At 40.9% G+C, this 25,163-nt stretch overlaps 2 protein-coding genes across 3 annotated transcripts in view; both read right to left on the bottom strand.

Moving 5' to 3' along the window:
- Positions 1-14,043, bottom strand: part of ZDHHC2 (zinc finger, DHHC-type containing 2) — a 36,824-nt gene extending 22,781 nt beyond the window's left edge. Inside the window, exons 1-3 of one of the 2 annotated variants that reach the window (XM_014945624.1) lie at positions 13,825-14,043; positions 3,958-3,984; positions 715-809 (exon numbers count right to left, since the gene is read on the bottom strand). In XM_014945624.1, the coding sequence (XP_014801110.1) occupies positions 715-809; positions 3,958-3,984; positions 13,825-14,011 (309 nt within the window). In that variant the 5' untranslated portion in view covers positions 14,012-14,043. Of the gene's footprint in view, positions 1-714; positions 810-3,957; positions 3,985-12,244; positions 12,367-13,824 lie in introns of those variants that run through there. The other variant, XM_014945625.1, reaches the window with a different exon arrangement.
- A 4,965-nt stretch (positions 14,044-19,008) lies between these two features.
- Positions 19,009-25,163, bottom strand: part of MICU3 (mitochondrial calcium uptake family member 3) — a 55,715-nt gene continuing 49,560 nt past the window's right edge. Inside the window, exon 14 of the mRNA XM_014945605.1 lies at positions 19,009-21,428. Within this exon, the coding sequence (XP_014801091.1) occupies positions 21,318-21,428 (111 nt within the window). The 3' untranslated portion in view covers positions 19,009-21,317. The remainder of the gene's footprint in view (positions 21,429-25,163) is intronic.

Below are 25,163 nucleotides of genomic sequence, written 5' to 3'. Positions count from 1 at the left end.
TTTTTTTTTTTTTTGGAAAGTGTGAAAAGAAAGTAATAAAAAAAAACCCCAAAACTGTACTAAAAGCAATTATCTTAAGGCTACATCATGTTGAACATGGTTTTGTATCTTAATATTCTCCAACACAACTGGATCCTCCTTCTTCAGCACTTCTGTGGGGTATATATTGAATTTTCCAAGCAGCTGTTGCATACTAGCTGCCTTCCTGCTTAGCCAGCTGTGGCTTCCCAGCATCAGTTTACCTGTTGTGTGCTCATGCCACAACCTCCAAGTTCCTTCACACCAAAACAGCTGGGGAGAAGCTTTAATTCAGAGGACAACAGACAGATGCTGACAAGAAATTTAAGTCTTAAACACAAGGAAATACATTTTTTGCCCACATAAAAGTATTATATTCCCATGCAAACATTTAATCTGCTAGTTCAAATAACTCATACTTTCCAAGTGGAGAGGTTTATTTCTTCTTAATATCATAAATACTATCTAATTTTAAAAATCTATTAAAAAATCTTTAAAACTTAGGGAAAGTGTAATTTTTTTTGGTCTTGGTCATTACACTGTTTGCAATCTGACTTACTCCTATTAAGAAGCTGTAACTACCTTTTGTATTTTTCTACACAGTGTAAAACTACATGACATCAGAGTCTAAGTTATTCAACTACTACAAAACCAGGCATTCGACTAGGCTATTTCAGAAACAAAAATTTATCTTACTTCTTTTGAAGGATTCATTGGTAGCGTAAAGATTGTTTTCCAATATGACCAGACGAACAGCATGAAAAATATGTGGTAAGCAACCAGGCACACAACTAAAATCAAAAAGGAACAGCATTAATACAAACAGACCAGTGATATTATAGTACTTAGGAACGGATGCCGTACGTATCACAGATAGTTACTCTAACAGATATAAATACAGAGGCTCTTCAAAAGCTTTGCAACAAAAATATTGCACTGCAACTTTACATGAGACAAATGCAGACTGTGTGGGGAAAGTCATGATACAGGTTACATATATTACAAAAGTCTGAGGGGAATGCTTAATAGCTTATTAGAGCCCCATAGCTATTTAGCAAGCACTCTCCCTTTACACATTTGTTAAATCCTATTCAACTGATGCATCTCTGCTTTTTAGCTTTATAAACCATGTAGAGAGAGTGCTAGCCATGCAAAAATACCCGAACAAAACCACCAAACCTTCCCCTCAAAGGAAATATAGCTACCTAAACAACACCTAGAGTGAGGGGGAATCTTTGAGTGGATATAGTTATGATACCTGAGCAGTAACTCCAACCAGGTAATTTGTTTTGCTAGATTTTTAGGAGGGAGGACACTAAGGTGGTTTTTAAAAACCTGCAGGTTCTTTTAATTCAAATGTTCGTTCACTACTTTGTATTTTTCACAGCCAGTGATTATTCTTAGATTTTTTTTAATAGATGGCAGCCAACGTTAACCATGCTGAGTTGTTTTACTAGAATACAGAAGGTAACATTAACTTTTCCAAAGAGCCTGCGTGGATGGATATGTGTTTCCATTGAAAAGCTCACACTGTACTAAGCAATTCCCTACAGTAAATACTAAATCCAAAACCTGTATCCCCTGATTAACTTGCTCTAATGTGCAAGGAAGAGTATATCCTTGGATTTTTCTTCCTCGGGCAGAGGAGCAGCAAATAAAGGACAGCTAGGACAGCAACAGTGAAAAATATTATTTCCCTGCTGTACAGATGAACTCAGATCATAGAGAGCTCAAGGGTATATGGAAGCTACACGGTCAAGTAGTCTTTACTCAACTTCTATAAATGTACAAGATTGTCAAAAAACTTTATAAAGGGAAATTTGTATACTTTCACTACACAATCTGAAATACTGCCTTGTATGGTTAGCCCTTGTTTTCATACATGTAATGCTATCCAGTGCTAGAGAATTCTCTGTAACATGTTACAGTTTGCATAAATGCAGGAACAGTAGCCAAGCATGTTCTTGTTTTTTGTAATTTTGCCTCAATAGTTACACTGAATAAATGTTTCTGGTGTTGAAGTTTGCTTACTCAAAAAAGCAGCAACACAGTAAATATTTATTCTTATTCACTAGGCAGTTGAAAAATAATAAACAGCTAACAAAATCTGAGGAGCAACGCTGTGCAAAGCCTTTGGCATGACAGGGGAAAAGGGCCATATGCCACGTCTAGAAACTGAAAAAAAAATCTCATCAGTGCAAGTAAGTGATAGAACTGGACTCCACATCAAGCACAATAAACTAAATGACCATCGTGTTACTACACAGGCATCTGGCAGGAACACTCCACATTTTTATCAGAACATTTCTATCAACTATAAAAAAACCCACCCTGATTTACTCAAACAAAACCAGTATTTTTTTTAAACAACAATATATTCATGGTATAAAGTGAGGGAAAGGCAGGGGAAGTTACGTCAGCTCTGTGCACTACGAGTTTACTTATCTACATCTGCATTTTATTGTTGTGAGAATAATGGTAATTGTGATTGGCAAGAAAATTCCTTTTTTAGACATTTAAAAACAGACTATTGGAGGAAGACAAAATTTTAGCCTAGAGACATTTTTCCATGTTTCCCCTTTAAAGTCTGTATAAGAGTTAGGCTCTTCTTGTTTGCTCTTGCACCTCAGTTCTCCAACCTCACTTCTCCCAGGTCACCTACCCCCCAGTTTCCCTGCACTGCCATGGAGACCCTGGGCTACCCAGATGCTCCAATGGGTCTGTGGGTGTTGAGAGTTCAACAAAAGAACCTCAATTCCTTTGAGACAGGAGGGAAAAAAAAAAAAAAAGCTCTCTGGGTAGAAATCCTTCCACTTTACACTTCTTCTGAAAAAAGTCCTAACGGTGTACCCCTTGCTTGAAGGCAACCCATTTACAAACAGGCAGCATTGCTAGAGTTGCCTGGAAGCCTGCAGCAACCCCTAACAGGGCTGAGCCCCATTTGCCCAGTCTTCACCCCTGAAAACACTTGGGGCAGAAGCACAGCCCAGGAAAATTTCTCCTGACTGGCTGAAGCTCACCAAGGCTTTCAGCAGGTAAAAATAAGGAAATTTAATGTTCCCCAAATGCATTTTGCTGATAATTCTAATGTGCTTTGTGAGCAATGCCTAACACCACAGTGCTCTCACACACACACACAAACTATAAAGCAGCAAGACACTGGAATTACTTCAGAGTCTGCAGGTGCTGAAGTTTGCAGATATGCTTATGCACTCATGTGGGGTGATGGATCATAGGACAGAAAAAAGTTTTTCAAGCAAATGCTTCTAAATTGGCAAACACTTTTTCTAAGTGAGGGAGTCGCCAATGACTCAGTGAAACCTGCTGGAATTCCACAAACACAAAAAGCAAACAGTTTGTCTCCTAACTCCCAACTCCTTCCTCCAAAAGCTCCACAGCCCCACGCTTTAGACTTCCATGTTGTGCTGTGGTATTAAAATAACATCTGGAAAAGCAATCTAAACATGCTACAGCCTCAGGGTAGGAGCTCTAATGACAGCTAATCAGGCAGTTTTATTATCTTCTGAAAAGGTTATGTATCTGAAGGATTCTGTTTCTTCAAAGACGCTGGCTAAAAAGAAACTCTAGGAAAAAATCACCTCCCATTCAAGTATGTAGCACTCTGCACAAACACCTTGCTCATCTTTAGAAGTCCTGGTTTTACAAGAGCTTTCCCTGTTATGAATAAAAATTTTTACAAACAGAATATAATGATTATTTTAGTTGACACTCCAGAAAGCCAGTAAGAAGAGTATAAAGTTCTATTTGGAATGGCTAAAGCAATATCCAGTAGCAGCAGGATAATAAAAGGAGCTGAGGAACATGAAAAAAATTCCACTTTTTAAAAACAGGTTAGATCTCTGTGTCAACTCTACTAATAAACTACTATATTATCCTGATATATGAATTCTACTGATAAAAAGCTAATAAAAATCTTACCTTTTTCTCCAATATTTTTCATTGTCACTGAAAAATGAGAAAAAAGGAAGGAGTAAAAATGATGTTTAAATTATAAGTTATACAGCTGAGTATTTTAAACTTTTGTCTTTCAACCAAAGAAGGAAAAGTAATCACCAAACAATACAAGCTTAAGGCCACACACTACCAAGCTTTTATGGTGTAGCTGTATACATTCATCATGAGAATACATAAAAAATTAAAGCTGCTGCCAATTGCTTATAATGTTTTCTGGCTCCCACTCCCAAGCTCAGTTCCTGGCAATGGAGCACCTCCTTCTGCCCAAGCTTAACCCAAGAGAAGCCATCTCTGAAGAACAGTTGCTCTTCAGAACTGTGGTGTTCCTTCCAAGTTTCATTGTTTCTGTTCTGTTCTTGAGGCGGGGGTGTCAGGCTCCAGAACTGGTTCTGCCAGCAATATTCAGTGATTCCTTCAGTAGGTCTCTAAGGCATAAAACCCCAAAGTAGACAGAAGCTGCATTTCCTTTAAGAAACTGTCCATGGATTACGGGATTTGTAAGTAAGAAAGACAGTGAGAAAGGTGCGAGTATGTCAGGCAAGGAGTGGAGTACCCAGATACCATGTATCAGTCACCACACTTATGGAAAGAGAATAAAACTTTCTCTTACACCTGTATTCCACTCTTGGTCACATTATTTACAAAAAATAACCACGCCACAAAAGACATATCTCAGAGAAATCAGAAACTCCCAGGTGTTCAAAACCTCTTCCCTTTCCACCCAAACCACTCCACCACACATTTGTCCATCCCAATTAAGCAGTCTACAAACCGTAATATATTGACACCTACAATTGCGAGCAAGAGGACATCTGCTCTTGTTTTCCCAACAAATATGGTTACACAAGGCTGGTCTTCAAGCAGCAGACACAAGGCAACTCCTACTGAAAGGCCAAGCAGCCATGCCATCCTGCTTGGATGTATTAAACTCAGGCTTGTTGATAGAACGAGTCACTATTTAAATATACCTTGCACAATGCAAGGATGTATGTGGGACCAGCACAGCTCAACACCACAACTAATGCTCTGGAAGAGTGAACATCCATCAAGTCATCCATCAAGACACAAGTCTAAGGGAGAGCGACCAAGCTGGTAGGGACCGGATCACTCATCCTCTGAGAAGAGGCTTGTTCAGCCTGGAGAAGACACAGCTCCAATCCTCCGGAAGGACCTAACAGGACCTCCAGGAAGGCATTGAGGAGGTGGAGCTGAGCTCTTCATAATGCCAGAGGGTGAGAGGACAAGAGCCAGTAGGTATAAGTTGAAATGAGAGGATCAGATTTGATACAAGGAAAACTTTTCCACTAGAGCAAGTTGTCCAGACATCATGTACAGTATCCATCTCTGGAGCTTTTCAAGACTTGACTGGATAAAAACCTGAACAATCTGGCCTGACCTCACACAAAACCCTGCTTTGATTAGGGGGTTGGACTAGATGAGCTGAAGTCCTCTCAAACATGAATTATTCCATGACTCTGTAAGTCTATTAAAACAGAGATTCAACTACAGCTCTACCAAAATGAGCATCTACATCACCTGAGTAAAAAAACACGTTTATAAAGTTCTTCACAAAATCTGAAAGACACCAAGAAGTTGCATAAGCCAGTATAAAGAAAACTCTATTCTGCCCTCAGTTTTCTAGTAGAGCCAAGAGAAATCTTTAGGGCTTGATAAGCCAAATATCCACCTAGACAACTGCTAGAGAGAAGCTGAGGGAACGGGGATACACATTTGACTCTGAGAAGCAGAGATGCTGCAGTACAGTAATGCACAAGAACCATAAAATTGTAAGTAAACAGCCATCCATCAGAAAAAAAAGCACAAAAGACATCTTCAGAATCAATGTGTAATTTAGAAGTGCTGGAGCTCTCAGCTTAGGACAAACCAGCCAATACATAAAGGCTGATTTTCTTTCTCCACTAGGTATGGTCAGCAAAGCGTGCAGAAATTTTGCCAGTCTTCTTGGAGTAACTACTCTGCTAATTAAAAAACTGTAGCCAAGCATTCACTGCAGAATCACCAGCTTCAAACTAAAATCTACTTAGAAAATCAACCTTTCACAGTAATTTGTGGTATTCTTCCTCTCCTAACAAGGGAATGGCACAGAACATTGCTGTGAAAGCAGTTGTCATATTTCTTTCCCTCTTAACCCTGGGTAAAATGTATTAATTGATGTGTTCAAGACTTTTAACTTTTCCACACGTCTGTAAGTAAAGAACCAATACAACTAATAAATGCAAATTTATTAATTTCTACCTGACTGTAAGCCTACAGCTTTTCAAAATCTCTGTCCCCTCTGGGATGAAATGTGCTCTTCAAAGTCCATACCTGGTCGGTGAACCATCTTTTCAGCTTTTGAGGTATCTAATTTAGAAGCAAAATGTTTCTGACAGTCAGGAGCTGCAGACCATGAAGGCTAAAATTTAAGTGCCCAATTTAAATTGGGGGTTGGGGGAGAAGCCCTTACAAATCAATCTCTCTCTTAAATTTCTCTTAAAAATTAAACGTTGTCTATTTGTAGAATGCTGACAGTACAAAGACTTCTTAGGGTAACCACAACATGCTTATAATTCTAAAATCACACTATTTAAGTGCATGGAAAATAATCTTCTAACATGAAAAAAACCCTCTAATTTTGGATTTGATCAAAGAAACATTTGTTATTTTCCCCCACCTTCTGAACAGCACTCACGATACATTTATTTTAACCAAATTTTATATTTTTCAGTAGATACAGTGATACAGCTTTGCTATATGATTCAATAGTATTTGATCATATAGTTTTCTGTGAATCATTTATATCAGTCTTTCTTGCAGTTTTCTCATTTCTCTTCCAAGGGGTTATATTCACTGCTGGCAGTGCACAGAAAAGTAGGTCAGGCTGCGCATCCTGTCATTAAATGCTGCAAATTCACTTACTGGTAGTCAAATAGCATATAAATAATAAGGGTAAAAAGCATTTATGTCTACAGTGACTAAAATAAACACCAAGCACACGCCAATCCCAACCATTAAGCAATTTCTATAATCTGGGAGAAAACAGAGTAAAACACTTGGAGGGAGGAATGGCACGATGCTCCCGTATACTCAGGGATGGAGATAATTATAAAACTATGACCTGTCTTCAAGAAGTCATTAAAAAGTTACAGCTCTGTTCGCCCATGATACTGCAGGGGCCAATTTCATTAAGAAGCTGCCTTCCACTGCTAAAGCATCAGGATGCCATTTACAGCTCAGTACCAGCAGCCCAGCACATAATTAGCGCCTCTCTGTTTGATTATGCAGCTTGCAGACGGTGCTCATCAGAATTAGGGATCGGACTGGGACACAGGCAGGACTTCAGCCGAGCTAGATGCCAATTTCCTGAGCCACAAACATCATTCCCTGCTTGCCCTGAGCCACAGGCAGCCAGAAACAGGAACAGCACATTCAGTAGTCAATGCTGCTTGAACAGCCTGCGCTCGCAAAAAACAACAGTGACCGAGGACAGAAAATTGTGCTACAAAAGACAGGGTGAAATCCAGGATGGAAAGGACAACCAGAAAAAGCTGGGGAATTCATCCCACACTTGCTGGTGGTCTTCCTTACTGGGAGAAAGCCATGAAGTGTTGGGAATGCTGCCTTGGCAAGCAAAGAGGCACCACGGTATCTCAAAACTGCCTGCTACAACTCCATCACCGAATTAGTTTGCCAAGAAGAAAAGCCACATCGCGAGGCAGCTTGCACTGGGTCAGACCTTAATTCAGTGACAGAAATGGATTTCCCATTTCTTGAACTGCGGCTCACTTTCTCCAGAAATCTCTATTAGCACGCACCCGTGGAAAATTAAGTAGGCAACCATCTCCATGTAGCTAGAGACATGGCAGGACACACTGCTACCACAAAATCCAAAAGATTTTGGAAGATAAAATTAATGTAAAAAATTTGCATTGGTTTTCTAAAATTAAATTTTCCTTGACTTTAAAACCTAAAAATGAAATTCCCGAACAGTAAATGTAATGGTTAGATTTCAAAAAAAGACTGGAGAAAGCAATTAAAGCTTTGATGGAAGTGGACTTACAAAATCTTGCTTCCGTATTTTATGTACATTTTTAAAATATTTAAAACTTTGGAATGGGAAAATAAGGTACATCTGATTTAGAGACTCTGCAGCCACATCTATAAATAGCTGTTTCTCTTAAACTTTTACAGAGTTTAACATCTTGGATCTGATTCACAAAAGTAAGTACATATTTTATCTTTATAGCATATTTGAAGCTGTAAAACACCGATCTATAGATGCAGTTTAACTCAGCTCTCTGTACATATAAAAGTGTTTTATAGTTGCAACAAGTGTTCTATCCTTGTCTGCAATAGTCCTTTAGAAAAAAGATCAGTGCTTGCAATAAAAACTACCTCTTTGCCAGACAGAGCAGTGATTTGCATTGATTCGAAGTGACAAGGTGGAGACTCTGCCACCAGCGCTTCGCTTCTGGACAAGAGTAACAGAAATATTTCTGGGAGATATTTAAGGTCGGTGTGAGTAGTCATCAATAGCCCATACGTTTGGATTTGACAGCATTTTTGAATGTTTCAGTAAGTTCATTTTAACCCTGTGCCCACCAAACCACATCACTGCCCACCTACCCAGCAGCAAGCTGCCATTTGGTACCTTTAGGTAAGGTCACAAACCCACTGCTTTTGAATGGAGTTGGACTAAGAGTTGGTCTAATCTTTCTTCTTCACAAACTTCCCATTTGCTTTCCAAGTCACAAGGACTAAGTGAAGACTGAAGACTACTTCTGGAGAACTGGTATGACCAGTCCTTTCTAGCAAACAAAGAGTACACCCTGACACGAACATCTATTCAAGCTGCTATCTATCAAGCAGTGTTTAATCTTTAACCGAAAACACAACCTTATCTAATAATTATATCTTCACTGTAGGCCTTATGTTCTCCACCTAAAGCCACGGTTTAAATTTCAAGGCACAAAACTTATAGGTAGTACACTAGCCACTACATGGAGACATAACCAGTCCCATTTAACACAGATTTTAATTCAATTTCGGCAGTGGAGAATGGCAGCCGCCTCTGAAAGTCTGAGAGAGAAATGAAATGAGATTTGAGAAATGCACAGGAGTACTGCTGGCTAAAATTCAGCAGCCCATTTTACTTCAGCTGCCAGGTTTGAAATGCTTCTGAAAGTAACCAGGGATCTCAGAAGAGGAAAAAAAATGTGGTGTTTGCAAAATACAGTATAAAAATACCTATTTGCTTTGATCAAAGTCCTTTGCTACCTTAGCAGCCAATGTACAGACAGGGTATTTAACTGTTATTTGTCAATAGCCAACTGCAGCGTTAAAATGCACTTGTATTTCTATAGCCAAATGTAAGCTGTAGGCGATTACAAGACATAAGCAGCAATTACCATAAATCCTTTGATCCATTTGGAGAACATACTGAGGAAAGAGCTCAAATCCAGCTGACCAAATCTTGGGCTTCACCTTCCCCCCTTCAACATCCCCCCTTTCTCTCTTCCTCTATCAGCTTTTATCTCCATATTTTCTGCCGCTTCTGGTCCCCTGATGACACCACGCCGTGCCCACAGGGCATGCATTAATTCTGCCTCTAAACTGTGATGAATTAAGCAGCCTTTTATCCTGCCGTAATTCCATTCCCCCGATGTTATGCAGAGTCAAAATCCTCGATTCAGCACTAATCAATCTGATCCTCCAGCATAAATCTGTCACGATCATTAACATCTTTAGCAACTGAGTAACATTCCACACTTCTCTGTTGCACTAATTCCATTCCCCCGATGTTATGCAGAGTCAAAATCCTCGATTCAGCACTAATCAATCTGATCCTCCAGCATAAATCTGTCACGATCATTAACATCTTTAGCAACTGAGTAACATTTCACATTTCTCTGTTCCATACCGAGGGTAGCTGTGGACAGATCCCAGTCACACACTCTACTCCAAACCCAAAGATGTGGCTTACGAGCTCTCCTGACCCTATTGTCAATGTCCTGTTGCCCCCCTCTTCAACTGTGCTGAAGTTACTTATTCTTTTCCAATTCAGGCAAATCACTCACCAGGTAGCAATCTTTCCTCCCTTCTCCCTTCACTGAGGTAGTCAGGAAATGCTTATTGCTTGTTTCTGTGTTACACAGCAAATCTATTTTCCTTCTTCAAAATTAAAAATTCAAGCTGCATTTTCAGACAGGATTCCCTGAGCGAGAGCATTATCCTCAGAATTAAAATCAGTGACATGTAAAAATGGATCAAAACTGAACATATACAATGTCAGAAACTGCAAGTAAGTACTGGTTCTGCCTTACCCAAAGCATGGAGTGGACAACTACTCTTAACTCCCTTATAGTTCTACTAACCCTAGTTAGAGATACATCTAAGAAGGAAGATGTAAGTCTAATGATTTCCTTTCCAAATAGTTTACTGATTCAAGTATGTGTTTTCTGAGTACAGACGCAGGGATGCAGGCGCTGGGGGAAAGAATTTCATTTGCACTTCACATTACTGTTGTTCCATACATCCTAGGCTGAAATTTCAGTAGCCTTAGCTATTGAAGTTCAACATACTCACATTGGCACTATTTCCTCATCTTTTTCTGAGGAAGAACAATGACTCTGTAATCCTCAGGTTTTCATAAACACATTCAATTTTTTTTTTCTTTTTGTTTTTTATTAAGGCAAGGAATACTTAAAGGCCATTAATTTTAAACACAAAAGAAGTTATTATTTGGGGAAAAAAGACAACTATTACTGCCAGGCAGGGGTTGTGGGATGACAGTACCGGTAGAATGGAACTGGATTAGAGAGGTGCAATTTTTAGTCAGGGCTTTTAAAACCAATTCATTTACACATTTAATTCCAGTATTCTATAACCAGCAGGAAGAAGATAATTGTTTCTCATTTTCCTTAAAGGTTAAAGCAGCACAAGCACTTAATTGAATCCACTAATAAAAGAGATAGAACTTTGGACATGGTAATAGTAAAGTTAAAAGTTGCAGATTCCTTTTTCTGTTTCTAAAATGCTACTCAATACCGTAACTTCGCAGCTTTAGGGATGAAAGGGATCATCTTAGTAGACTTTTTCTTCCTTTTTAAAAAAAATTAAAATATCCCCTCCTACAAGGCTCAGTTGAAACAGCAACACATACTTAAAATTCTACATTTGAAACTCTTCCTCATTAGTGAAAGCTCCGATGAACCACTTGCATTACAACAGTGCAAAGTCCTTGCTAAGTCCTACCAGGCCATGGTTAACACTGTTCCCTGTACGCTGTCATTAGCATCAGTGACAGTGAGCCACAGTAAAATAAACAGTGATGTATGTCCTTTTTCAGCAGTCAGTGCTGCAGGAATACAAGATGCACCTATATGCACCAGCCTGAGCAGACAGGCTGGCTTCAAAGCGCTGAAATGCTCACAGTCTATTCCTGCCGTTGGCTTTCTCTCCCAGAGTTGTTAGCTATTCCTTCTGTTGTTTACACTAAATATTCATTAGTAAGACAAGACATAAGTTTATTTTATCTTAATATGCCAAAAGCGAGGGAAAACATCCAGATATAGATAAAAGATGGAATTAGTGGAAGTCGCGGAGAGCTATTATGCTGAATTCAAAAACTGGTGAGCCAGGCAGAATGAGGAAGGGAGGGGACGGTGGTGGGGGAAACAAAAATAAAATCCCCTTTGTTCTCGGGAAGGAATGCAGTAAAAGATGTTTTAGCAGAGCCTCAGGATTCCCTCTTTCTCCCCTCCCATCGAAGGCCTTGAGTGGTTCTCAAGGAATAATGGTACCATAGTTTATAGCTTGAAGCAAGTTTCAAACATGCCATTTCCTTAAGAGGTACCCACTTTCAGATAAGCTAGAACCTTTCCTCTGTTATACAGAATTACACAGAAGAAAAAATACAGTAGATAACTCAAACAGCAGCACTGGAATCAAGCCTACTGGACTGTGTAAGCATCACAGGGATGTTTACATTAGGACAGATGTTAACTAAAGATGGTCACTTTCCTCCAAAACATCCTGTCAGTTTACAGCTCCCCTTCCCAGGCTCACTCAGCCAACTTCTCCCACAACCTTCCAGACAATTCTCTGCCTTGTGCTGGAGGCAGACACTTCAGTTCTCCTCTCCTGAGGGCACAGCAACTGAAGTCCCAATTTCTAGTTGAAAAGCAGCATGTAAAACTAACAGATTTGAATGCTGTCAGAAAAAAAAAAAAAAAAGATGTAAAAAGCCCACCTCAAATATAGGAACCACACCACGTCTTGATACCTCCCTCCAAAACAGAGGTGCTAGGCCTGGCAATGATTTTAATGTGTCAACTGCTCAGACAAGCATCTGTAGGACAAAAATTTTATCACAGTCTTCTGTTAAAAAAAAAAAGAAGAAATATCCAAAATTAGGTACCAAACTGCCGAGATTTTCTACATGAACAGCTGAAGTCTGGCAAAGTTATATAGTCATACAGAATCATAGAATTGTCTCGGCTGGAAGGTGGATCATCAAGTCCAACCATCAACCTAACACTGGCAAGTCCACCACTAAACCACGTCCCTCAGCACCACGTCTACCCACCTTTTAAATACCTCCAGGGGTTGTGATTGCACCACCTCCCCAGGCAGCCTGTTCCAACGCCTGACAACCCTTTCGGTGAAGAAATCTTTCCCAATATCTATCCTAAACCTCCCCTGACACAACTTGAGGCTATTTCCTCTTGTCCTATCTCCTGTTACACGGGAGAAGAAACTGACACGCACACACCCCTCCCAGCTACAACCTCCTTTTGGGGAGTTGTGGAAAGTGACAAGGTTGCCCCTCAGCCTTCTTTTCTCCAGGCTGAACACCCCCAAGTCCTTCAGCTGCTCCTCGTAAGACTTGTGCTCCAGACCCTTCACCAGCTTCCTTGCCCTTCTCTGGATCCGCTCCAGCACCTCAATGTCTTTTTCGTGGTGAGGGGCCCAAAACTGGCCCCAGCCCTCGAGGTGGGGCCTCAACAGTGCCCAGTCCAGGGGGACCATCACTGCCCAAGTCCTGCTGGCCATGCTATTCCTGATACAAACCAGGATGCTGCTGGCCTTCTTGGCCACCTGGGCACACTGCTGGCTTGTATTCAGGAGGGACTCAGCTTGAGTTGGGTATTTTCCCCTCAGCCCTGCTCCCTGGACAGACCTGAAACGCCCAACGACCGCTGAGGGGGAAAAGAGGGGAAGACAACCCCCTGAGGTGTATTCCCGCTCCATTTCACAAAACCCATCCGGCTCCACCACTCAAATCCACGCAAAACACCCCCTGTAACCCCCTATTCGCCTTAGGCTACCGAAGAGCCAAGGGGTACGGTGCGGGGGAGGACTTTCCCAAGGAACTGGAGACTACGGGCGACCCAAATGGCGGGTGGGAGGACGGGGGGGACATGACACACAAGCGCGGAGGCCCAGCACGACTCTGAAGGGGACCGGGCTGAGGGGGCTAGTGTCCAGCCCGGCCAGGGGCGGCCCCCGGCGGCGACAAACAACGGACAACGCCGCCGAACGGCGGCGTTGTCCGTTGTTTGTCGCCGCCGGGGGCCGCCCCTGGCCGGGCTGGACACTAGCCCCCTCAGCCCGGTCCCCTTCAGAGTCGTGCTGGGCCTCCGCGCTTGTGTGTCATGTCCCCCCCGTCCTCCCACCCGCCATTTGGGTCGCCCGTAGTCTCCAGTTCCTTGGGAAAGTCCTCCCCCGCACCGTACCCCTTGGCTCTTCGGTAGCCTAAGGCGAATAGGGGGTTACAGGGGGTGTTTTGCGTGGATTTGAGTGGTGGAGCCGGATGGGTTTGGCACTCACGGAGGCAGAGCTGGGTGACATAGGCGTAGTAGGACCAGCAGAGGATGCTGGAGATGAAGAGGACCGGCACCCAGTAGAGGAGCCGCTGGCAGCGTCGCCGCAAGCCCATACAAGTCCCCGCCGAGCCGGCTGGCGGCAGAGGCAGCGGCGGCGGCGGCGGCGGGGCCGCCATCTTCTCGCACCGCATCCCGGCCGCCTCCCTCCCCGGGGGTCCGGGCCCCGGCCGAGAGCCCCGCCGGAGCCCGCCCCGGTCCCTCCCTCCCGCGCTGACAGGGCTCTCTGGTATGGCCCGCTCCTCCCACCGCCCGCCCTGAACAGGGGAAGGGCCCAGCGAGAGGTAGCGGCGTCATGGAGCCATGGGTTGGGTTGGAAGGGATCTTAAAGACCATCTGGTTCCAAACCCCCTGCCACGGGCAGGGACACCTCCCACCAGACCAGGTTGCTCAAAGCCCCATCCAGCCTGGCCTTGAACCCCTCCAGGGATGGGGCATCCACAACTTCTCTGGGCAACCTGGGCCAGCGTCTCACCACCCTCACAGGAAATAATTTCTTCCTGATATCTAATCTAAATCTCCCCTCTTTCAGTTTAAAACCATTATCCTTCATCCTATCACTCCATTCCCTGATTAAGAGTCCCTCCTCATCTCTCCTGTAGCCCCCTTTAGGTACTGGAAGGAGCTACAAGGTCTCCCCAGAGCCTTTTCTTCTCCAGGCTAAACAACCCCAACTCTCTCAGCCTGTCCTCACAGCAGAGGGGCTCCAGCCCTCTGAACACCTTCATGGCCCTCCTCTGGACTTGCTCCAACAGCTCCATATCCTCCTTATGTTGGGAGCTCCGGAACTGGATGCAGTGCTCCAGGTGGGGTCCCACCAGAGAGGAGCAGAGAGGCAGAATCACCTCCCACCACAGTCCCCTCAGGGTCTGGTTGCCCCTGGCCTGATGGGGAAGGGAACATTCCCACCACCTCCCTTGAAGTTTGGTGCTGGGCAGTGGAGCACCTCAGTTCTTTACACAAGCAGTTATGGACCTCAGGATTCCAGCATGTTCCTTTGGGTGCTACCAGGCTGGAGGCACCAAAGATGCCTCCCCATCTAATGCCCAGTGCCCAGGCTTTCCTCCAACATAGGGATGGGGATGCTTAACCCCCCTTGGACATACTTCAAAACCCTTGTTTAAGAAAAGTGCTGCCTCATTTGCAAACACATAATGAACAACAAGCGTTGCAGGCCGCCGTGTCGCAGTGCCCAAGAGACCACGGCGGCCGGCCACGCTCATGGTGGATGTTTGGCCAAGGGAAGGTGGCCTGAGGTTGTGCTGACTCACTCCTTCCCGAAAAGGCTTCATTGTAATGAAACGCTTGTGAAATGTCATAGTAAGCCCAGACGGCCTTGCGGTACGCTCACCCAAACTGCTGCTGAATTATCCTTCCAGAATTAGAAATGCCGAGCACGGCCCCTAGTACTTCTGCAATCTGCTGGAGTCTTCTCAGGGCACGGGCGGCACAGCGGGGAGGAAAGAAACGGGTGATTAAAATGTGTCTGGACTTGGAAAAAAGGCTGGTATAACGTCACGCACGGGAGACTACGCATGAAGCGAAGTGATCACAACCTGGAAGGCATACGGCTGGCATTGATTAAAAACAGGCTGTGCAAGAGAAAGGAAAAAACAGAGAAAATACGACAAAAACAATAGTAGGTGCGCTGCCAGGTTCCAGAGTATGAAACAGAGTTGTTAGCGTGGTTATTGAAGGGACAGAAAAAGAAGTTGACCATATGGCTGCGGTGTTTTTATGTAATGCAAAATTATGGGCCCCTCATTATTGTCAGATGAGGCTGAGGAATTTCAGTTAGCCACGGCGAACCGGGTGAGTGAGCAATACAGAATGATGTATCGAGAGGAATATTAATATCCCATGGCAGTAAATTATCTTTACCAGAAACAAAGGCCCATATATCATTGTGAATGGCTCACTGAAACCGTCTCTGCAATGTATAGTTATTACAGAAGAGAAATGAACAAGATATGATGCCACCAAAAGATTGGAATATAATAACTTAAGATTCTGCATAATGGGGAGTCATGTATTCTACATTAAAAAGGTAGAGAAATAGTGAATCGTACTGGAAAACTAGATTTGATACTCCTATATACTGTATTTCACAAAATGAGGAAAAGGACCAAAACCAATGTGACATAGACAATAAAGCCATTTTATTTTACCTGTAGTTAATTACGCAAATCATGACTAAGGCCAACATCTTAATAGAATATTTAAAGGATTTGACTTTAGTATGTTTAATGAAAACATCCATGTCTATTCAAAACAGATTGTAGAATTATAAGGAACAAAATTACCACCGCTTGAAGGCATACCCCATGCTTTTCCAGACTAAAGTTGAAAGAAGACATGAAGGCAACTGAATTCATTTGATGGAAATCCCTGACAGTGACCCCTCTCAGGTACAAAGGATAATGCATCTAACGTGTTGTGTATTTCCAGGGATGCACGGCTGTACCACGGCAAGTCAGCACCTGGGAACTCTATGCATAAGGCTGAATTAATTTTTGCATCATACTTGGGGGCTATGAAAAGCTTTCTCCTATAAACCATTTTAAAATGCTGTCTGTGACAAGGGGCTTATTAACAACACACGCCAGGGAAACACGGTAAACGGTAGAGAAGACTTTTTAACATAACAATTAATTCCTTGAAATAATAGTTGTTATTATACAAGATTATGTATATAGAGAGGTGGCAGTTTGCCAGAAATGCAGGAATAAAAAGATGATGAGTTGCAAAGACCTCAAATTGTATCATACAATTTCTGGTCAGAGGCTTTTAATCTCTCCTTCAGGGAAACGGACTTCTGTAGTCCAGATTTCTAACTTTTCCATGGCTGCTACTACCCTCTTCTCACTGCTCAGATTGCACAATAGTCAGAATGTTCTTATTTAGCATGCGAATCATTACATTGATAGTAATTATTATAGCATACTCTTTACTGGAGCTCCAAAATCATGGTCATTCTGGTTCAAAATTAGCTCATTTAGTATGGGCTAAATTTTAATTTAGCCAGGACAAAAAAAAGCCTGCTTTAACCAATACTCCCAATTTCCTTGGAGCATCCTTTGGTCAGAGAGCTGTGAAGAATCTCTCTCTCCTGTCCTCATGCTGGTGGAGCCCATGGACAAGGACATGGGCTCCTCTCTTGCTGCCCTCCATGCCCACAGGTCCTTTCCACTCCCTCCATGACTCTCAGCACTCTCCAGGAGGGTAATCAGAGACCCTTTCTTCTATTCCTTTCCTCCTCCCTCTGTGGTATTGACACTTGTATAAAATGTTCACAGCAAAATGATAGGGGAAACAAAGGTAATTTACTGGCTTTGCTTTTTGTCAGGAGCTGGGCTGAAGGTAGCTGAGATTTGAGGAGGAGGCTGGAGTGTTGCCAAATTGAAACAACATGTTTTTGTCCTAAGTGTTCCAGGAGGGTAATCAGAGACCCTTTCTTCTGTTCCTTTCCTCCTCCTCCTCCCCCTCTGTGGTATTGACACTTGTATGAAATGTTCACAGCAAAATGACAGGGGGAAACAAAGGTAATTTACTGGCTTTTCTTTTTGTTAGGAGCTGGGCTGAAGGTAGCTGGGATTTGAGGAGGAGGCTGGAGTTGGCAAATCAAAACACACTGTTTTTGTCCTAAGTGCTACCACTCAGCTTTTCCCCTGGGACAAGGTATGTGCAAGGCATTGCTGGTGGATTTTTGGTACCCTGGCATGCAGTCCTAATAAAAAAAAATCACTCCCAGGCAAGTCAAGGGAACTGTGCTTTGTTGAACTAACTTTAGATATAAATTAGAACCACAATGTAATTCTTTAAGTCAAACTAGTGGTAAAAATTAACATTACCCAGTCAAGATGAAAGCACACCCCCACATATTTAAGAGTGTGTAAGAAAAAAAACATAATATATCCAAGGGCACCATCTGCTGACAGGTTGAGGGTGCCAAACACTTTCATGGATTTTCAGATATAGGGAAAAATACTGAACATTCAAACCTTACATATATTAGAAAATACTGATATTAGTTTTGGATTGATTTTAAGGGGAGTTCTACAAATTGGCATTGCTACAAATTAGCTTTGTTTCAGATTAATTTTTGAATACTAAGCTTTTGCTCTGATTCTTTTCCTTCTGCAAGTATTACTCTGGAGTTCTGGTAGAAGATGTCTTGAAAGTGTCCTCAGAGGGACAAGACAGCAAGACAAGAATATTTTACATAAAGCATATGACATAATGTTGAATCCAAGCAAAGTGAAAAATTCCTCTACCATTTTTTTCCCCTCCTTTTGTTTCAAAGTATCCTTATCCTGATACATAGGTGGAAAAGAGGAGACCAAATAACTGTAGAAAACCATGCTGCAAATCACCATTAAATAGTATTTCTTTTTCCTCAGGCTGATAACTTTATTCTAAGGCTTAGAATAGATGCACCTGCAGTGGAAGTCATCTGTATCGACTCACTGTCAAAATGTGCAAGGAGGGAAACTGCCAGTGGGATTCTAAACACCAGACCAGCAGGGAGCAGCTTCCAGTACTGGATATTCTGCTGGGAACTGGGAATTTTGAAAACTGAGCTCGAGCAAAAGTTAGTGTTGCGAAGCTACCCAAAGCTGCAGGTGTAAGTTACCATTTTATCACAATTTACAGCTGGTCCGGACACCCTTTGGCAGTTCCGAAGCATCCAGATTGTCTTCTTATATTATTACAGTTTTCTTACAGAAGAGAGTAAGAGCTGGTTTTACAAAAAGCCTTCATTTACGCAACTATGCCATACCTTCATTGCAGCACACAAATCTTCTCTGCTGCCAGGAATTTGATGGATTTTGAGTAAGGTTTTATGGAGCACAGAGACTGCTGCCTGTCCGAGGGGTGCCTCCAGAGCAGATGGCATGTCCCACTATCCTGCTTTGTTTTCACCTGCCTCTCCTTGCATTTCCAGCTCTTTAACAGACAATTCTGTGGCAGAAAAGCAAAGCTATCGAAAGAAATAGCTGAAAGAAACCAAAAAGTATACTTTTTTACGATGGTGAAATGCTCCAATTCAAAATACTTGTACATTCATGTTATGCAAAAAAAGCTGGTTTTTACGACAAAAAAATTTGAATGATATACACTGCAAAGAAAATGAGTTTCAAGTGCATTTATTTTGAAATAAGAATATTATATGCATATATTCATATTTATATTAAATAACTTATTATTAAACATGAGGAAAAAATACTCTTAAAAACTAATCTGACACTTTCACATTCTATTTTATATTAAGTGACTATAGTTAGGAAATACATAGAAAAATGATAAAATTGTCTCAAGCCAGCCATAAAAGCAAAGTGCACTATTGCCTAGGGCAGTGGAGGAGCAAAATGATGCTGCTGCTTCCTCCACAGGGCGGATGACAGTGAATGAAGAGGAAGGAGGGGCACCCCTTCAGTAACCCCCTGTCCTTCCTTCCTTCCCTTTTTATTGTCCTTCATCACTGAAGCAGTGAACTGTGGGGGTTGCAGATGCTGACAAGAAGCAGCGAGACAGTTCTGCGTACCAAGACGATACATTGAAATACCATCAATTCCCTAAAGGATCACACAGGGATTGCAGCTGATCCGTGTTCTGCTGTGCCTTTATCCCAATCTATTTGATTTTTTCTTGTTGTCAGTAGTTAAAGATGCCAAGGTAGAAATTTGTTAAGTATTTATCATGAAATATTAACTAAAATAGCATCCTTCAAAAGCTCTCTATACAGGCTTTTTCTCAGATAAAAGCCACATTTAGTACATTTATTTTTTTTCTCTAAGATTCCCAGAGTGGAATTTCTTAAAAAACATGTTCCTCTTCATTTTGTCTTGACTTTTTAGCAGAGATAAATCTTATTATAAATTAAACATTTCTAAACTTAGGTGTACATACACAGATGCTATACATTTTTTCTACTCATGTGTGATGTAAGACGGCATTTGAGCAACATGGGCACTAAGTACAATTTTGACAAGTTTGATTACAGGTATCTGGAGTAAAAGAAGATTTGAAACCATTATTTTGGTTCTATTGTAATTGTCAGACTCCACCAAATATTTACCTTTCCGATAACATTTTATTGACATTAGTCCATGTCAATGTGTGTGCGTTCAGGTAGAAATATTTCAAGGCACAGATTGTTCCTAAACAGATACAGCCTTATTTAACATCCAGAAGGATGAAAGAAATACGTGTTCATGTTTGTTTGGGTTCAATTTGCATTGCCTAAAAATCATCTTGAAAGGGAGTAAGGAAAAACATTGCTACTGAATAGCAAAGATAAAATTTAGAGACTATGAAAACCAAAGATAACAGTGTCCTTACCGCTGTTTCAGTAACATCTGGACCAACAGGGCAGGAAAGGTCCTGGTAGCTACTCCATATGGCCTGTGGTCTCCATAACCTTTGTAAGGCCCAATTTCTGCTTGGAATTTGCTGCATAATACTCAAAAAACATCACTTAGTGCGTGTTGCTCTGTGCTGCTGCATGCATTCATGTTCGGTTTGCTTTTTTGTTTGGACACAAACACAAGTTATTGATCTATTTTTTCAGATACTGCATTCAAGAGTAGCAAATTAAATGGCTACAATTTCTACTCATTGCCACATCTTACTTCACATAAAAGTGCACTAGTCACAAGAAACACATGAAGTTTTACTCTACCAGAAATGTAGCAGTGAATTTATATGTATGGCAATAAAATTTATAATAAATATTACAAAGTACATGTTACTTAACGTGAATTTGAACATTTTGACTTTTCTTCAACATACTGCTCAAAAGACATTTTAAAATCTCTACTATTTTTTTAAAAGGATAAATAAATAAACATCATTGTAAGACTTGGAGAATCTAAACATTATAGTCCATACAGTACCTTTCCTAGGTAAATACCTGTCATTCACATTATAACCATCACAGCTTTACTCTTTTTAAAGTAACAGCTTTGTTGGCTTCTAAGAATTTAAGTTGTACATTCAACTTGTATACAATTGTTTTGCTACTTATTGTATTCTCATTCCTCTTTTAGCACAAACTTTTAATAATGCTCTTCTCAAAGCAAATTCACAGTCTAAGCTGATGGGGGGCAGTTTCTCTCCATTGCCAAAACGTTTGCCTTCCCAGGTGTAAAACTTATGTTTGTTTTCTTTTAAATGACAGACCTATCTCAAAATAATAAAAAATAATATTAAAAATGTATTCTTAAAAAAGATATTCTTCTGCCAATCGAGTGATAGTTTGTCATTTAAATAAAATACATGTTAAAAGCAGTTTGTTAAGAGTTGATGATCACTACATTAAGTCCTGTGTTTTCTACTGCAGTTGGAAGATTCTCGATTCACCTGGGTTAGTTTGTTCTTCATTAAGAATTCGTAGGAATAAATAGTTCTAGCTGGTGCGGATAATCCTCCTTTCTTCCTTTATCTCAGCATATCACGTCTCCGAAATTGCTTCCATAGATCTCTGAGGTGTTCACTGGTTACAGTCATCACACAAGAGTAATATTCCTTCCAACCAGACTTCGGAGTCTCCTGTGAAAAGTGAAAACATACAATTGGGAAAAAGATACCGCTCACTAAATTCCTCCACACTACATTAAATTTTACTCGGACTCATACACACTAGATGTAACTTGCAATATTAAAATCATGAAAGATCAAATACTTCTTACGGCTCAGAAGTACTTCTGTAAAATGAGGGTTATAAATCCATACACAGGTTAAGTATTCAGAATCCATCCTCACCTCACAGCACACCGTTAGCATTCAACAAATAGCCTGTGTATGTTAAAAGCTGTAAGAAAGGGCTTTCTCTTTATTCAGGTATGTCCTGCTCTCTCTCTCCAGTTTTTTCTTGCTTCTTCACATCAACACTATACTAAAAAATTCACTTCTAACACCAAATAAAAAGCATAGAAAATTATTGATGCTCACAAAACTGAGGCATTAGGAAAAGCCCAATAGAAAACAGGCAGATGATGTGGAAGCTTCTTTACACTGGGTCACCTGAATCCTAAACCGCGTTGTAGTTTGACATTGTTGTATTAATTGACACTAATAAGTGGCCGTCAAATGGAGAGGAAAACCCCCCCCAGGCTGGCCTGGGGGATTCAGCAGACTCTGTGCTGTCTCTGCTGTAGTTATCACTGCAGCTCATTATTTCTTCTGCTATTCCTATCTATACAATGTAAATATATAAATATCAGCTGGGGAGAGAGGCTAAGTAAGGAACCGGAATTGTAATTGTAGGCAAGCAGAAGCACTTACAAGTAATTCTAAATTGTAACCCATTTTAGAAACTAAGTCCAGTGTCTGGAGTTAAATGGGTACAGTGTCAAGTTGAGAGACTGTCTGAGAGCTTGATTTGGTTGAAGTGAGTGAAGAAATTAAAAATAAAGCAACATTGCAATATATTAAAACCAACCGTTAGAGAGTGAAGCCTACATTTCATTCACTCTTATTACTCTTGCATAACTAAAAAGCATTATGCAGAAGTTGTAAATATCCAGAAAACAATCGAATCCACAGCAGTATATAATCTAGATTTTAAAGAAAATATCAGAACCAATACTTACATAAATGAATAAATTACTTGAGATTTATGGTCAATCTTATGAAAAAAAAAATGCATTACTTGCAAAATGCATTGCATTATTTAAGGAAAGCATGTCTGGTTGATTAACCAGAGCTTGGAGATATGCATTTATTTTTTATTTTATGTAACAGGTTCAGAGAAATGTTCATGAAAATCAATAAAAGAAACACTGAAGTACGTCAACCATTAATCTACTAATTTCTCATGTATGCAGTGTTGTTGTATCTACTCTTCTTGTACCAAACCCATAGAAAGAACATTTCATCCACATACTCTGAGATGCTCTCACATTTCGCTGGAACATTTTCCTCCCACTGTACCCAGGTACGTTTTTAAGGTTTTTAGGATCAAAAGCCTGGGTTCTGTAATTTCCAGTTACTTTGGTGAGATGAGTCAGTGAGAGGTGCCTATCACACACCTGCCGCTTTGTTTGCTGTAGAGAAGAGGTAATCAACAGCCTCTTCAACTAGTAAGTAACAGCTACTTCTGAGTGTTTGTTTTTTTTTTTTAAAGCTCTCTCTTGTGACAGAGGTATTCAACTGCTGTATATTAGGAAAGTACAGAAATTAAAAGCTTTCAAAATATTAACTACGCGATGCATCTTAAATGTCGCTTGACTGAATGAAGTATTTCTAGAAGGCAGCAATTTATCCTTGAAATGTGACTAGCAATGAGGTTCTGAATCCACGCTCATCTACCAGCTCTTTCTAAAAAACAAAATTTCCATCCCTGATCAGCCTCAAGACTCTCTCTGTAGAGATTAACTATTACTTCCTAAAAACTTCTTAAATCAGAAATTTAGAAGCCTCACAAAATTCAGAACATCTAGAAAGCAGTTCTTTTAATGCAAAAATCGTAATATTTTCAAGAAGTTGCTCGGACATACAACTTATTTTCTAGGTTTACAATTGTGACATACAATATTTAGTTTCAATAACGGAGCTGGAATTACAGCTTAACTATCTATTACAGGTTCTGAGTGCACAGTGTAGCAAACAGTACTTTCAGAGGGACTCGAATCCCTCACGAAGTTGGCCTCTAGCATCATTTTTTTGGCAATTAACTCTGGAAGGGTTTTGTTTAGCAATTTCCTAGTTAACCCTGCCATGAGGTGTTCAAAGTAGAGCTCTTGGCTCTCTTTGGCAGCTCCATACTCACACATTTTTCCTCTTCTACCTACAGCATCACAGAGGAGAACCTGCCCTGCAGGGAGAGCAAGGCTGGCAGAGAAACTCTCCCAGAACTTCCCCAGCTGTTTGGACCACACAGAGCTTCTACAGTTGTTCCCCAAGGAGAGATTTTCATTATTTGTTAGAAAGGTATCGCTTTTTGTTTTTACACTAGTGAAGTAAAATGCATTAGTGCAATTTGGAGATACATAATGTAGAGCACAACGTGCTGTCTGTCCCTTTTCAGGGTGCAGATTCAAAGCATGGTATAATCTGTGGTACCTGTGCCAGGTATCTTCATCTCTTTCACCAGAGTCCTACATTTACCACAGAAAGTATATCAAAGCCCAGACAATGATCTGTACATTTATATTTGGAACAAAGTAAAATTAAGAGTTATTGCATTGCATCTAACTTTGGCATGTAATTGCAGCAGATTTTTTAATTTCACCTACATGTATGTGTTTCTTTGTACATCAGACTGGAATTTAATTCCCCAATTGAAATAGTTCAATTTCAAATTTCTAGTGATTCCTTCTTTATAATCTTTTCAATTTGTGAACTAAAAAGAAAATAATAATTTTTAGAATTACATAACTCTCCACTCCACACTGTCTGGCAAAGACAGAATTAGTTCTGCTCTCCTCCACAGTAATTCACTCCAAACCACTTCACATCGGGTTTGGCTGACGCTTCCATTTCCATTAACTGACACTTGCAACAGATTTTAGTAAGTATCTACAACAAAATCTTTAGAAATATTCAATGTTTTGCCCAGAAGAGGAACTCAGAACAGCTAACAACGGGATAAGTCACTGTAATTCATCCTGACAGACAGTGAGCAGTTGTTCAAGTGAAGGGCAGTAGCAGAACGTGTCTGCATGGAGGAGGGAATTTTATATAGGTGAGGTTTACGCTGCCTTCTCCAGTGCAGAGGGAACAGACACCTGATACAGTGCTACACACACCAGCTCAGGTGCCAGAATTCTTGTCACAGCACCCAGGAGCTGCAACTGGGAAGAAGAGCAGGGTAAAGAACGACTTCCTACAGGGTGAACATAAATCTCTCTTTATAAATCTCCACTGTATAATTTTTTTTTTTTTCCCAGTTTACTCCATCTCAACAGATGAATGAATGAATTTATTGCCCAAGTTCAGATCTCAGATGTCCAGGTATATAAACTGGATGCTTTTACCACAGCCTCTCTTTTTGCCACCAAGCTAATTTTATTTGCCTTGATTATGAAACATTAGATTCTTTTTTTTTATGTTGTCACACTACGTTTTGTTCCAGTTGGTCACATACCCTTCATGAAATTATTAGGAAAGCATTGTGGCTGTGTAACATTTTGCCAGTTTCCCTGGAAAAACTGTTCCCTGTCTTGAAAAGTTCAATTTAAACAATACTTGAAATGCAAGTACAATGTAGGCTGTGGCAGAATTAGTGGAGACAAAGACAAAATACTCCTGAAAGAATGATTTTTAAAAAGATATGGGGAAGGA

This window comes from Calidris pugnax, unplaced genomic scaffold, assembly GCF_001431845.1.
Source record: "Calidris pugnax isolate Ruff unplaced genomic scaffold, ASM143184v1 scaffold58, whole genome shotgun sequence".
NCBI classification, from domain to species: Eukaryota; Metazoa; Chordata; class Aves; order Charadriiformes; family Scolopacidae; genus Calidris; species Calidris pugnax.
Note: the sequence above shows the minus strand (reverse complement) of the source record. Positions and strands in the feature narration are given on the sequence as shown.